Genomic DNA, 15,263 nt, shown 5'->3' with positions numbered 1-15,263 from the left:
GGGCTGTTTCATGATTCTGCCGAACACAGCTCCAGGTGATGCCGTAGCATATTCACCTGCCATGGGCCTTCTCCTGGCCTGCACCTGCTCCTGCCCTGTCAGCTACTCAGCCAAGAGTGGCATCACAAGTACATTCCCCAGACATGGGTCTCCTTCCTGCCTGTCATCTTCTCAGGCACCGGTGACGTCACAAGCTCTTACGAGAGCTGTGGGCCTGCTGCTGGACTGTCAGCCTCACAGGCACCACTGACCTGAGCACCACATAGACACCTGTTTGGTTTCTGTTCCCAATGAAGTAGTGTGATGCACCAGTAGACAGGTGCCTGGGGTTTCTGTTGGATTTCAGGAATAATCAAGCATGGGGTGTCATATCTGACATGACATCATAAGCTCCCAAAGACCCACACAAGCCATGTGCTTATTCCTGGCCTACTGGCTTCTCAGGCACCAGGGTCCTCCTAGCATCTAGCACAGGCCACCCTTGCTCTCATCCTGTCAGCTACTCAGGCACCACTGTTATCACAGGAATATTCACCTGCCATGGGCCTGCTCGTGGCCTATCAGATCTTCAGCTGACAGTGACCTCATAAGCACAGATGATCTATTGGAAGATGTTAGTGTCCCTGTCCATGATGGGCGGTGGCTGCTCATGTTCAGCTGGCTGTTGACCAACATCCCCAGGTGCTTTTCTTCTGGACAGCTTTCCAGCCACTCTTCCCCAAGCTTATGCTACTGCATGAGGTTGTTATGATCCAAGTGCAGAAGCATTGTTGAATGTCATGTTATTGCACTCAGTCCATCAATCTAGCCTTTCCACATCCCTCTGCAAAGCTTTCCTACCCTCAAGCAGACCAACTGTCCCACCTAAATTCTTGTCATCTGCAAATTACTGAGGGTGTACTTGATCCTCTCATTTGGATTGTAGATCTAAATATTAAATAAAACTGGACCCAATCCCAAGCCCTGGGGAATGTCACTGATGACTAAACTGGATATCTGGACAACTGACATCAACTGGACTGAACTCCCTTCACTCCCTCACTCTTTGAGCACAGCCATTTAGGAAGTTCTTCAACCAGCAAACTGTACACTTGTCCAAGCCATGAGCAGCCAGATGGGTTGTCATTTTGCAGGGCTAATTCTAGTGAGGCTGAGTGCATACTAAGATGTAGCTCCTTCTTTTATGCTTTTTCTAATGCCCTGTTCTCAGTCCTTTCAAATCAACTAAGCATGAATCTGGTGCTTGTGATGAGCTGGTGCTCAGCTCGTGTTCCAGTTACTTGCTATATCATGTATCATTGTCGTTGAGTTTGTACAGCACTGGCATTCTCACACTCCCTTTTATCTCTGTTTGCTTGAGTCTGTGTCATGGTTCTGCTCGAGTGGGCAGCCGAGCTCCACCACAGCCGCTCTCTCACTCCCCCTCCTCAAAGAGGAATGGGGAGAAAATATGTGAAAAGGGCTCAAGGATTGAGATAAGGACGAGAAAATCACGCAATAATTAGTGTAATGGGCAAACCAGACTCAGCATAAGAAGACAGATAGTAAGATTTATTGCTCATTACTAACAAGCTAAAGAAGTGAGAAACAAAGGAAAGAAACCAAAAGCACCTCCCCCCCCATCCACCCTCTTCCACCTCCTCCTCCCGAGTGGCGCAGGGGAACGGGGGAATGGGGGTTATGGTCAGTCTACAGCACTTCTTCTCTGCCGCTCCTTCTTGGTCACTCTCGTCCCCTGTGCTGTGGGGTCCCACCCACGGGATGCAGTCCTTAACGAACTGATCCGGAGTGGGCTTCCCACAGGCAGCAGCTCTTCCAGAACTGCTCCAGATATGGGTCCGTAGCACGGGGTCCATCCCTCAGGAGAAAACTGCTCCAACCTGGCTCCCCTACGGGCAGCAGCTCCTGCCAGATCACCTGCTCCTGCGTGGGCTCCTCTCCACGGGCTACAGGTCCGGCCCGGAAACTGCTCCGGCAGGGGTCTTCCACAGGCGGCAGCCTCCATCGGTGCAGGGCCACCTGCTCCACCGTGGTCTCCTCCACGGGCTGCAGCGTGGAACCCTGCTCCACCGTGGTACTCCATGGGCTGCAGAGGGACAGCCTGCTTCACCATGGTCCTTACCACAGGCCGCAGGGGACTTCTGCTCCAGCGCCTGGAGCACCTCTCCCCCTCCTTCTACACTGACCTTGGCACCTGCAAGGCTGTTTCTCACTCCCTTGACTCTCCCAGCTGCTGTGTGGCACAGCGTTTTTTCCCTGTCTTAAATATGCTCTCACAGAGGCGCAAAACAACATCGCTTATTGGCTCAGATCTGGAAAACAATGGGGCCCTTCCCAAACATGGGGCGGCTTCTAGATCTTTCTCACAGAAACCACCCCTATGGCCCCCTGCTACCAAAACCTTGCCACGTAAACCCACTACAGTCTGCGGTGTCAATGGTAGTTCAGGAAGACTGGCAGGGGAGTGGCTTCAGGGGAAGCACGAGGTTGCTTCTGTCACAGTGGGACTTTGGTCTGCCTGCACAGTTCAGTGGCTCAAGCTGTGACACAGCCAGGAGTTCCACACTTCAAGGGAATCACAAAGGAAGTTCCTTCCTGAAGGGCGATGCCATCCTGAGTCCTGTCCTTGCCTGTGCAACATCTATCAAAGGGTCGATACAAGTTAGTCCTCAGAAGAAAGGCCCCATCACAAGGGGCTGCCTAGAGCTGGGCTCCTCTCCACAGTTCTGACCTGGAGTCTTCTCCTGCAGGGCCTCTCCCTGGACTGCATCCTCCTTCAGGCCACATCCAAATGCTCCCACATGGGGTCTTCCATCAGCTGCCATGTGGAGATCTGCTCCAACATGGTGCACCATGGGCTGCAGGGGAACTTCTGCTCTACCACCTGGAGCACTTCCACACCCTATTTCTTCATTGACCCTGGTGTCTGCAGGGTTGTTTCTCTCAGCTTCATGAGGCCAAACTGCTTCAGTTAAGTGACTAAACCAAAAGAATGAAGGATATGGGGATTAGGTGTTCAGGTTAGGGTTTAGGGATTAGATCTTGCCTTCCAGGGTTAGTGGTTGGGCAGAGTATTAGAGGGAGGCCTGTTTACTTCTTTGGATTCTAGTCTGTGTCTAGTGTAGAGACTATGTTATGTTACGTTGGGATTTTCTTCAGGGCTCTGTTGAGGAATCATGTTAAGGCTGGAATTCAATGCTAGGGATGAAAGGCTGAGGAACAGCATGAGAAATGAGCTAAGAGTGTATGGTAAGGCCTTATGGATTTGGGACTTGGCTAACCCATGCCAGGTGAGGTTTGAGGTTGGGGTAAGAGTAGTGGATTCCTTGCAGAGAGAGGGATAGCATTTAGATGTAGGGGTAAGTAGGGCTTACAGTTACTGCTTCAAAATACTGCCAGGGCTTGACATGGATGTTTTCCTAGCAAGTCTTGCAGCAGCACAGCCTTGCCTGAACCCCTCTCACCTCTTCCAGATCTTTCCTTTCTGTTAGCCAAGTCCCTCTTCTCTCCCCCAAATCTCCCACCTTTATTCTCTCAGCTTTCCCCTGGCCTCCCCAAAGGAGTCACCCTGTTGGGGGCAGCTTTCTGAAGGCCTTTATGACCTCAGAGGCTCTGCCTCCCTGCTGTTGGCCAGCCAGCTTCTGGGACAGAAGTGACCTCACAGCCAGCATCCACAGGGCTACAAGGAGGTGTTGTGCTCAGCAGGCCTCTTTCCAGCCCATCCAGTAATAGCCGGTGTAGGGGATGCCCTGCAGAATCCCTCAGGTACCCTGTGGGCCGAGCAGCTCATGCTTCAGAACACCGGCCACATGTCTGGCCTCACATTTCCCTGGGAGTTCTTCAGCTCCTTCAGGGCATCCTGAAGGAAATGACCACCTCAATATGCAAAAAAATTACCAAGTACTGAGTGCACATGTTAGGGAAGCGTTCAAAACTCTCTGTGGTAGGTGAGAAAGTCTTCATGTCTAGATTTGTTTCATTCAAGTGCATTCCCAGGGCACATTGCCATTAAAAGGAAGGTGACCTTGAGTCACTGTCTGTCCCACAGTATATTCCTAGGGAATATCTTATGGAACTTCTGCTCACAGGTATTCATCTCTCCATTCCCACATCTTGTGCACTCTCATATGGAGAATAAAGACATGGACTCCTGATACATTAATTCGATATCCCTCAGAGGAGGAAATATCAACCACTTGTGTGAGCTGTGGCAAGAGCCCAGTCTGAGAATGGTGGTTGCAAGGAGCTGTTGTACTGGGTCTGGCTGGAATGTTAACTTTCCCGGCAGCAACCCATACAGTGCCGTACTCTGTACTTGTAGCTGGAACAGCAGTGGTATCACACCAGTGTTGTGTCTGCTGCTGAGCAGCAGTGGCACAGCATTGGGCCTTTCTCTAACCCTCCTAGGGGATGGGCAAAAAGTGAGGAGAGAAACATCACTAGGGCAGCTGACCTAAACCAATCAAAGGGATATTCCATACCATGTGATGTCACACTCAGCAATAAAAGGTGGAAACGGGAAGAAGAGGGGAGAGGTGGGCTCTCGTTGAGAAGACGTCGGTCCTCCTCTCAACACCGGCTGTGTGCGTTGAGGTTTTGCTTCAAGGATGTGGTCAATCATCGCTCATTTGTGGGAAGTAGAGAGTAATTTCTTTCCTCTGCACTTCCATATAGCTTTCATTTATTTTGTTTGTTTGTTTTCTTCCCTTCTTTTTATTTTCCCTTTTCCCCTCCCTTTTCCCCTTTCCCTTTTTATTTCCCCTTAGTTAAATTGTTTAGTTCATGGTAGTCTTTATTTAATTATTATAATTATTTCCCTTTAATTAAATTATCCTTATCTCAACCCGTGAGTTGCTCTTTGCTTTACTTCTCCCCCTCCTCATCTAAAGGAGGGGGAGTGAGAGAGCGGTTGTGGGGTTTAGCTGCCCAGCACGGTAAAACCACCACAGCTGTTCTGGGACCATTGCCCTGAGGCAGCATTTCCCAGAGTGTCCAGAGAACAGTGGTCCATCCCCTGCTCTGCTGGTCCTCCCTGTCTCACTCAGGAGGCCAGCTCAGCCCAGACCCTCCCAAGCTCTCCACACCTCCATCTCCTATCCCCAACGCAGCCCAGCCCAGAAGAGCAGCCCATGCTGGGCAGACCCCAAAGCATCAAATGGAGAAGTGGAGGGCAGTAGCAGTATCTCTGCTGCTGCCATCTGCAGGAGATTCCCCTCCCACAGGCATCCTGCAGCCCCCCAGGCCAGCCCCAGTCCCCAGCACAGCACAGCACCACACTGCTGCCCCTGGGGCTCCTCAGGCACCACCACTGCAAACACACAGCACCCTGCTCTTCTCCCAGGACACCCCATGTCCCACACAGCCTTGCCCCAGCCCAGCACGTCTGGGATGGTCTGAGCAGCCATTCCTGCAGCCCCTGCCCATGCTGCCCATACCCCCCAGCTGCTGGTGCTGCTCTGTAGAGCAAGGGGGCTGTGGTGCACAGGGCCATGAGGGCACTCTGCAGGGCTGTACTGGCCAGGCAGGGAGGCAGAGCCAGCTGGTGGGGGGCACTGCCACTGAGTGTCTCCCACACAAGTGGTTCCTTGGCCATGGATAGCCGACACAGATAGCCGGACTTCTTCAGAGTCAGAGACGCATGGAATAGCCCGAGCTGGAAGGGACCCACAAGGATCATCGAGTCCAACTCACTTCCAATGTCAGGATATGTTTTGGGGTGATTCACTGTATTCAGTCTATGAAATTTCACCAGAGGTATAACAACCAATTCAACAGAGAGCTTTCCCTATGCCTGCAGTGTTCCCTGGAGTTGCAGAGCTCTGCTTTTCCCACCCAGATTTAGCACCTCAGGGTGGCTCCACCTGGGACGTGCCCGTGCTCTATGGCCTCCATGTGCTATTGACTCCTGGGCACACACTGTCACTGCCGAGTGCTTGGGCTCTCCTGGCAGTTCCCTCTTTCCTCCTGAAAGAAGCCTGTCTGCCATTATCCCTCTCACCCACTGTGCACAGAGGCAGAAGAATTCACTGTCTCTGTGGGTGCTGTCCAAGAACAGGGAACAATCACAGGTTCAGCCTGGCAATGCTGCTGTGGCAGGACCCTTCTCCCCTCCACCTCTGCACTCTGCCATGTGTCCCTGAAGCTCCACCACAGGTCTACAAGGAAGGGTATCAGGCAAGTAAGTCACCGCATTTTCCTTCCTTTTATTAAAACACACAGAAAGCCTGACCCACAATTTATACGAAGACTTGGAGTCACATGAGACAGGTACATACAGTGTAGGAAGGTATGAACAATGATATTTCTTTGTGGGGAACACTATGAGAAGTAAAGCAAAGTAAAAAAGAAAAAAAAAAAAAGAAAAAAAAAGATTTCTGGGTCTGTATACAGTTAACATTAAGAACACAGGCAGTTTATTCCTTCTGAAAAACCTCCATTCATCACTTTCCACATGGCTTCCTTCAGCTCCTGATTCCTCATTCTGTAGATGAGGGGGTTCACTGCTGGAGGCACCACCGAGTACAGAACTGCCAGCACAAGATTAAGGGAGGAGAAGGACATAGAGGGGGGTTTCAGGTAGGCAAAAAAGGCAGTGCTGATGAACAGGGAGACCACAGCCAGGTGAGGGAGACATGTGGAAAAAGCTTTGTGCCGGCCCTGCTGTGAGGGGATCCTCAGCACGGCCCTGAAGATCTGCATGTAAGAAAGCACAAGGAAAACAAAACACCCAAAGGCTAAACACACACTAGGCACAATAAGCCCAACTTCTCTGAGGTAGGCATCAGAGCAGGAGAGCTTGAGGATCTGGGGAATTTCACAGAAGAACTGGTCCAGGGCATTGCCTTGGCAGAGGGGGAGGGAAAAGGTATTGGCAGTGTGCAGCACAGCATAGAGAAAGCCACTGCCCCAGGCAGCTGCTGCCATGTTGACACAAGTTTTGCTGGCCATTATGGTCCCATAGTGCAGGGGTTGGCAGATGGCAATGTAGCGGTCATAGGCCATGATGATGAGAAGAGAAAACTCTGCTGAGATGAAAAAGAAAAAGAATAAAACTTGTATAGCACATTCCGAGTAGGAGATGGTCCTGGTGTCCCACAGGGAATTGGCCATGGCTTTGGGAACAGTGGTGGAGATGGATCCCAGGTCGAGGAGGGTGAGGTTGAGGAGGAAGAAGTACATGGGGGTGTGGAGGTGGTGGTCGCAGGCTACGGTGGTGAAGATGAGGCCGTTGCCCAGGAGGGCAGCCAGGTAGATTCCCAGGAAGATCCCGAAGTGCAGGAGCTGCAGCTCGCGTGTGTCTGCGAATGGCAGGAGGAGGAACTCTGTGAGGAAGCTGCTGTTGGACATTTGCTGCCTCAGAACATGGTTGGCTGTCCATGGAGGAAAAGACTGTGTCAACTTAGAAAAACTTCTCTGCACAAAACCTCATTTGTGTTTCACAGAAACCCTCTTCACAAAACGTACTGTCTATTCCCTATGAGCTCTCTTTCTTTCTGTCTAAGGGTGCCTAAGGGATCAGGTGGATCATCTGTGTGATCAGCATGATTCAGTACTGTGCTACGGTATGTGGTAAAGTGCATTGCACACAGATCTCAGATGCCCACAGTCCAGAGGCATGCTCTTTGAGCTTCTTCTGCTTCTAATAACCTGACAACTTTTATCATCATTATCATCCCCATGATTCACCCTCATGGCAGGCATGAAAGCAGAGAGTCCAGAGAGTGCCTTCCCTTCAGGTAGCTCCTGCCTTGGACTTCCCTAACAAGAATCTCCCCACAAAATTCCCTGGGGGTGCTGTGGAGCTCTGAAGGAGCCTTCCCCAGGCAAGAGCCTTTGGGCACCAGCAGGACCCTGCCCTACCCTGTCCTGTAAGGGGACTCCTTTCACCTACAGCTTCTCCCCATAACACCCTGGGCATCTCCCCAGGCATGCTGAGTGCTGAGCCTGGCAGGCGGCAGAGGCCCTGCCCCGGCACACAGCCCCTGGGACATGGCAGAAACCCTGCTCTGTACCACAGCCCTGGACACCCCTGCCTGCACCCTGGCTGCACAGCCTGCAGCTGGCCCTTAAAGAAGGAACCCTCATGTCCTGTCCCTCTGACAGTTTGGACAAGCAATCCCTGCTCTAGAGCTTGTCATACTCCTTTGCAGTAGAGAAACTCTGAGAGTGCTCCTGAAAAATTCCATAGGCTGTGGGACTTGCCAGCAAATCTGGAGATGGAATCAGGAACAAGAGCTGCATGCCCCTGTAGCCACACACTTACCCTGTTCAGGGTTGTGAAGATTTCTCCTGCAGTGAGCTCTCAGCATCCCCCCTCCACACTGCCTTTAACATCTCCCTCCCTTCTCTCAGCCGCCCTTGTCCTTTGTCCCCTGAAGGCAGTGCCCTCAGCCCTGCTGCACTGTGCAGAGGAGCTGCTCCTGGGCAGAGCTGTCTCCCTGCAGCGCTGCCCGCTTGCCGGGAGCTCCCCTTGGGCCCATGAGCCCGGCCCAGCTCATCAGCACAGGGAGCTCTTGCCAAGTCCCTGGGCCTCCAGGGGAATCAACTTTGAAAAACACTAAAGTAATCATCTATATTCCTTCCCTCCATTGTAGAGGGAGCACTGTCCTTTTTCATTTCAGAAGAGGTATGATGACCAAGGATCACCTTTCCATGTCCTGGTTTTGGGCAGAACACCCACTCAAGGATCTCCCTCCCCCTGCTCAGGGAAGGGTTTCAGCTGAGTCAAACCAGGCATCTCATACTTTGTTTGCAGTTCAGAGGCTAGAAGGGGGCTTATCTTCCTCTCCCATGCCTCACAGAATCCCACTGGAGTTGGGATTCCTCTTGCCTTGGTTCAAGTGGGCACAAACCAGGCAGCATGTAAGCTGCTTGTCTCAGCTCCCAGCACACTGAATGCAGACAGAGGCAGGAGGGAGCTGTTCAGAGGCAGACGCCAGGTGATATTGGAGATGGCAGAGTGACATCTGAGTGACATTTGAAGTGCCTAATTCCTCTGGGCCATAAACAGAGATTTTATTATTGCATGTACAATATAATATAACTGTAGCCATTGCTCAATAGCAAAGAAGTAAAAGAAATAAAAGGCATGCTGTGACCTGCTTGCCATCACTGGGACGTGGTGGGACCACTCCCATGACTGGAGTGCTGCAATGACTGGTTATGGGCTCTTCAGAAGAGACAGACAGAACAGAAGGGGTGGTGATGTGGCTCTCTATATTAGGGAGTGTTTGGATGTTGCAGAACTTCAATCTGGGAATGATATTGTTGAGTCCCTATGGGTCAGGGTCAGAGGGAATGCCAATAAGGCAGGCATCCTGGTGGGGATATCTTATTGACCGCCAAACCACGATGAGGAGACAGATGAAGCATTCTACAAGCAGACTTTGAGCTGTTCAGGACACTGGTTGGCAGAGTCCCTTGGGAGGCAGTTCTGAAGGGCAGAGGAGTCCAGAAAGGCTGGACTCTCTTCAAGAAGGAAATCTTCAAGGCTCAGGAGCAGACTGTCCATCCCCACGTGCCCAAAGTCCAGCCAGTATAGAAGAACAGAGAGCTGAACAGAGAGTTGTGGCTAGAGCTTAGGAAGAAAAAGAGGGTTTAGGACCTTTGGAAAAGAGGGCAGACCACTCAGGAGGACTATAAGGATCTTAAGAGGATGTGCAGGAACAAAATTAGAAAGGCCAAAGCTCATCTGGAGCTCACTCTGGCTACTGCTGTTAAAGATAACAGAAAATGTTTTTATAAATACATAAACACAAAAGGAGAATCTCCATCCTTTACTGGATGTGGGGGGAAACTTAGTGACAAGAGATGAGGAAAAGCCTGAGGTGCTTAATGCCTTCTTTGCCTCAGTCTTTAGCAGCAAGACCAGTTGTTCTCTGGGTACTCATCCCCCTGATCAGGTGGAAGGGGGATGATCTGGTGGAACTAGCTGCTGTGCATCAGAGAGGCTGGGAGTCCAGCAGCAGTGCCATGGGCTGGAAGGATCACAACCAGCTCACTTCAACCTGGGCAGATTCTGGCCCAAGAAGGGAGTGCTTCATAAGTATGGTATTACGAGGGTAGTGGTGCCTCAGAAACTTCAGTAAGTCCAGAAAGTCCAGTAGGAAGCAAATGGCTGTTAAACAGCCTGTGAATTGACTTCTTTCTGAAGCAGCTGACAGGTCATCCCTTGACTCCTGGCTGGGATCTGTGCCTTTAGGCTCACATCTGCTGATCTCCATGATATGCCAGTAGATGCACCTGCTTTGCACATAGTCTGTGCATAGATCCTTTCTTCCTAAGTACCTGATAGGCCAAATAGTGGAAGATGTGTTGAAGAGGTGTTGTCATATCAGAGGTTTGGCTTTTGACTCATTCATCTTTCAGGGCTGATTTCAAATTTCTACACATTGGAGGCCACTGCCTTACAGATGCCCGGGGGAACACAAAGCCTTCATGAAGCCATGGAAGACGTTACCCTGGGTCCATAGGAACCATTCTAGAACCAAAACATGTAGGCAGGAAGCACACTTTTGTGGTGTTGCAGAGCTGCTGGGCACATTGCACAGGGTATTCTGACAGCCTTTGTGTCCTTCTCAGTGCTGGCTTAGGAGCTGCTTCTTTATTGGGAACAGAGTAGCCAACAGAGGTGAGACAGATACTCTTGAGTTCATGAAAGCCATCAGAAAGCTGCCACTAAGAAGATGACTGATATAGGGAAGGCAGGAGGAGCCTGGCCAGGAGAGATGTGAGATTTGGGGGAGGAAAGAAGAGCTCAGATAGCAGAAGGTAATGATTTTGGAGAGGTAAGAACATTCAGGTAATGCTGATCCCACCATAAAGCTGACTTAAAGCAGTCATGTGAGGCCATTACCCTTTTTTAATCTGTTATATTAATATCCAAATCTAAATGCCACTCTACACGCTGACAGGAATCCACTGCTCTAATTTTTGACCACCATATCCCTTGAAGCCAAAATTAGTCCATAACCCCTTTCCATTACCTTTCTTCTCTAGCTCACTCTCATCCCTGCACTTAACACTAGTATTAAAATACTCTATTTAACCTTAGTCTTCTTGCAGACCTAAAAAAACCCTAAAGCAAAGAGCTTGCCCATACCGTAACCACAGACCTGACACCACAAGCAGAACACCAAACCCTCCCACTAAACATCTGCTTAATCTCTCACCCAGAAAGGTTTGCCATAGTCCCTAATGCCATACATTAGGGACATACATCAGTTTGACCTCAGTACCAGGGAAGCTCATGGAGCAGATCCTCTTGGGAGTCATCATGCGGCACTTGAAGGGCAAGCAGGCGATCAGGCCCAGCCAGCATGGGTTTATGGAAGGCAGGTCCTGCTTGACGAACCTGATCTCCTTCTACGACAAAGTGACGCGCTGGGTGGACGAGGGAAAGGCTGTGGATGTGGTCTACCTTGACTTCAGCAAGGCTTTTGACACCGTCTCCCACAGCATTCTCCTCAAGAAACTGGCTGCTCTTGGCTTGGACTGGCGCACGCTTCGTTGGGTTAGAAACTGGCTGGATAGCCGGGCCCAAAGAGTTGTGGTAAATGGAGCCAAGTCCAGTTGGAGGCCAGTCACTAGTGGCGTCCCCCAGGGCTCGGTGCTGGGGCCGGTCCTCTTTAACATCTTCATCAATGATCTGGATGACGGCATTGAGTGCACCCTCAGTAAGTTTGCAGATGACACCAAGCTAGGTGCGTGTGTCAATCTGCTCGAGGGTAGGAAGGCTCTGCAGGAGGATCTGGATAGGCTGCACCGATGGGCTGAGGTCAACTGTATGAAGTTCAACAAGGCCAAGTGCCGGGTCCTGCACCTGGGGCGCAATAACCCCAAGAAGAGCTACAGGCTGGGTGAGGAATGGTTGGAGAGCTGCCAGGCAGAGAAGGACCTGGGAGTGATGGTGGACAGTCGGCTGAATATGAGCCAGCAGTGTGCTCAGGTGGCCAAGAAGGCCAACGGCATCCTGGCTTGCATCAGAAACAGTGTGACCAGCAGGGCTAGGGAGGTGATCGTCCCCCTGTACTCGGCTCTGGTGAGGCCGCACATCGAGTACTGTGTTCAGTTTTGGGCCCCTCGCTACAAGAAGGACATCGAGGTGCTTGAGCGGGTCCAAAGAAGGGCGACGAAGCTGGTGAGGGGCCTGGAGAGCAAGTCCTATGAAGAGCGGCTGAGGGAGCTGGGCTTGTTCAGCCTAGAGAAGAGGAGGCTCAGGGGTGACCTTATTGCTCTGTATAAGTACATTAAAGGAGGCTGTAGCGAGGTGGGGGTTGGCCTGTTCTCCCATGTGCCTGGTGACAGGACGAGGGGGAATGGGCTAAAGTTACGCCAGGGGAGTTTTAGGTTAGATGTTAGGAAGAATTTCTTTACTGAAAGGGTTGTTAGGCACTGGAACGGGCTGCCCAGGGAGGTGGTGGAGTCACCATCCCTGGAAGTCTTCAAAAGACGTTTAGATGTAGAGCTTAGGGATATGGTTTAGTGGGGACTGTTAGTGTTAGGTCAGAGGTTGGACTCGATGATCTTGAGGTCTCTTCCAACCTAGAAATTCTGTGATTCTGTGATTCTGTGACATGAACAACTATCATCCAAAGCCTGTCTTCCTGTGCATTAACCTTCTCACCTGTAACCCTTTTCTTAACCCTTAACATAGGTTCCTGTTCTCTCGGGGCAGGGCAGGAACCTTGAGATTTCTATGCAGTCACATGGCATTCAAAATGAACGGGAATGGCCATGGATTTGATCAGCTTGTAGGCCAGAAGGAGGAGATGGGTGGGAATGCTCTGATGAGCTCAGCTCTGCCTCAGGATCTCCCAAACCATCAGGAGGAATTGGCCTGTGAAAGGGACTATGAGGTCACTTCTGTCTCTGCAGTTGATAGGGCAGCAGCAGGAAAGTGTCACAGAAAGGGACTGTGAGGTCACTTCTGTCTGAAGCAGCAAACAGGTCACATTTCTACCCAGGAACTGTACTTTTCAGCTGACATCTGCCAGTGGTCCTGGTAGGCCAGCAGAAGGCACCTGGTTGGCATGCTGACTATGGGGTCCCCTCTGCCCACATACCCAGGAGGACCCAGAGAGAAAGAAGGCCCACATATGGGTTGTCCTGTCCCTTCTGTTTGAGTCCATGACTGGACAGCAGCAGGCACAAGGCTTAGGTGTGTCTGCAGAAAAGTCTGTAAGGTCAGCAGCCGGACCATGGCTTGGAAGATCCTGGTGAGGTGACTTCTGTCTGGTTAGTTGACAGACTGCAAGAAGGATGACAGGTTGCGATGCCTACTTCAGGAGTTGTTTCCACCCTGATGGAGCTTTCTTTGGTAGTAGAAAAGAGCAGGAGAGAAAAACGTGCCAGAAAGTGCACCTTGGAAGGTTGGCACTGGCCATGAAGAAGATGAAATGTCCCTCAAAGAGTTGTGTCGTGGTGCTAGAGGTCACCCAAAGGGTGTCTTTGATCAGACCATGGCTTTGTGTTTGAAGGAACAGCTGGTGAGGGTTGACGAGACATTGGTGAAATGATGGAAATGCCAGGATGAGTGCAAGGTGAAGAACAGAGATGGGTGTCTTCAGCTTTCAAGGAAATAGGGCAAAGTGTGGGGCAGCACAGGGAAGTCTGGAGAGGAAAAAGAGGTGGGTGCTGGCAAGAAGAGAAGGCCCCAGCAGCCCTGACATTTTTGTCCCCTTGGATAGAGCTTCTGAGGAGATGAAAGTCATTGCAAGGGGGCTTATTGCTTTCTTGAGACCCTGTGTAGAGGCAGGAAGGAGTCATACCACTGTTCTTATGGCATCACACTGCCCACCACACCCCACAGACACCCAGCAAGAGCCCTGAGCCAGATATGGGAGTGCAGGACATTCCCTTCCAGTGGCTGGAGTCAGGACCTGGCCCTTTTACTTCAGCACAGCAAACCCAGATTTTTCTCAGCACAGTGCTTTGCCTATCTGTAATCATGGCCTCCAATTATCTGCCCTAACAAGTCCCTGAGGAGAATCTCTTGGTAACAGCCCTCAGTGGGGCCCATTAATACTCCAAGTCACTTCAACTTTTCCTTCTGACTTTACTTTCTCAAGCAATTGCATCATTCTCCTCTCATTACCTCAGATTCACAGACTGAGCACCAAAATCCACCATGGAACTCATTAAAAGGCAGAAACACCTAAGGAACCATATGCCTTCCATAGTGTTATTCATATCCTCAAGACTTGAACAGCTAATTGGAGAGCTTTCATGGTGTAGTTAAGGAGGAAGATTTCAAAAAGCACCTAATAAATACCTCTTCTAATTTTAAAGGATGAATTTTGTTGCATTTCAGTTTTGAGCATCTTTCTTCAATTGATATTAATCCAGGGCTTCTCCTATGGAGACGTCCATAGGGAGGAAAAGCAGACTCTTGAGACCTGACAGTGCATGGACAAGCTTGCTCCTCACCACCCCAACCCTGACATTTCTCTCATTGGCCACCTGGTGTTTGCATCACTTTTCCTTACACCACACTTCTGCACTGAAGTCTGCAGCTGGATGTTAGAGCCCCTTTGCACCAGCTCCCACCTGCTTTCCTTAGAGAACTGGCTGCACACAAGCACAGAAGGGTTTTTCCTTATTTTAAAACAATCAACAAGAAAACATGCAGCAATTTTCCAAACAGAAAAACAAGTTCCTCATCTTATTGCTCTTTACAGATACCTTAAAGGAGGTTGTAGCGAGGTGGGGGTTGGTCTGTTCTCCCACGTGCCTGGTGACAGGACAAAGGGGAATGGGCTTAGGTTGCGCCAGGGGAGTTTTAGGTTGGATGTTAGGAAGAACCCTTTCTTTACCGAAAGGGTTGTTAGACATTGGAACAAGCTGCCCAGGGAAGTGGTGGAGTCACCATCCCTGGAAGTCTTTAAAAGATGTTTAGATGTAGAGCTTAGGGATATGGTTTAGTGGGGACTGTTAGCGTTAGGTCAGAGGTTGGACTCGATGATCTTGAGGTCTCTTCCAACCTAGAAATTTTGTGATTTTGTGATCTTGTATGTCTCCAGTCAGGTTTATCTCACTATTTTATCCTCACAAAAGCATGACTGTAAATTAAGTATTTTATACTGATTGATAAGAAATGACAGGTATTAAGATTAGTATTATTCCATATGACCTTAATTCAACAATAAATGATGAGGAGCTTGCTACAGAAACAATTAGGCAGACCGCTAATCGATGGGCAAGCTTGAACTCAATGAAGCTCAAAGCAGCAACAGGGTCAGTGAGAGCAGTCTGAATGATCAAAG

General features: G+C 50.4%; 1 protein-coding gene across 1 annotated transcript; it reads right to left on the bottom strand.

Moving 5' to 3' along the window:
- Positions 1-6,345: 6,345 nt before the first annotated feature.
- LOC137847109 (olfactory receptor 14A16-like) lies at positions 6,346-7,347 on the bottom strand. The gene has a single exon (XM_068665389.1). It carries the CDS (start codon positions 7,345-7,347, stop codon positions 6,397-6,399), a length of 951 nt encoding a protein of 316 aa, XP_068521490.1. The 3' UTR covers positions 6,346-6,396.
- Positions 7,348-15,263: the final 7,916 nt, after the last annotated feature.

The sequence above is a fragment of the Anas acuta genome, chromosome W (genome assembly GCF_963932015.1).
Source record: "Anas acuta chromosome W, bAnaAcu1.1, whole genome shotgun sequence".
Taxonomy (NCBI): domain Eukaryota; kingdom Metazoa; phylum Chordata; class Aves; order Anseriformes; family Anatidae; genus Anas; species Anas acuta.
Note: the sequence above shows the minus strand (reverse complement) of the source record. Positions and strands in the feature narration are given on the sequence as shown.

Excerpts from the sequence above, each read along its gene's own strand:
- LOC137847109 (XM_068665389.1), bottom strand. The coding sequence starts at position 7,347 with ATGTCCAACAGCAGCTTCCTCACAGAGTTCCTCCTCCTGCCATTCGCA.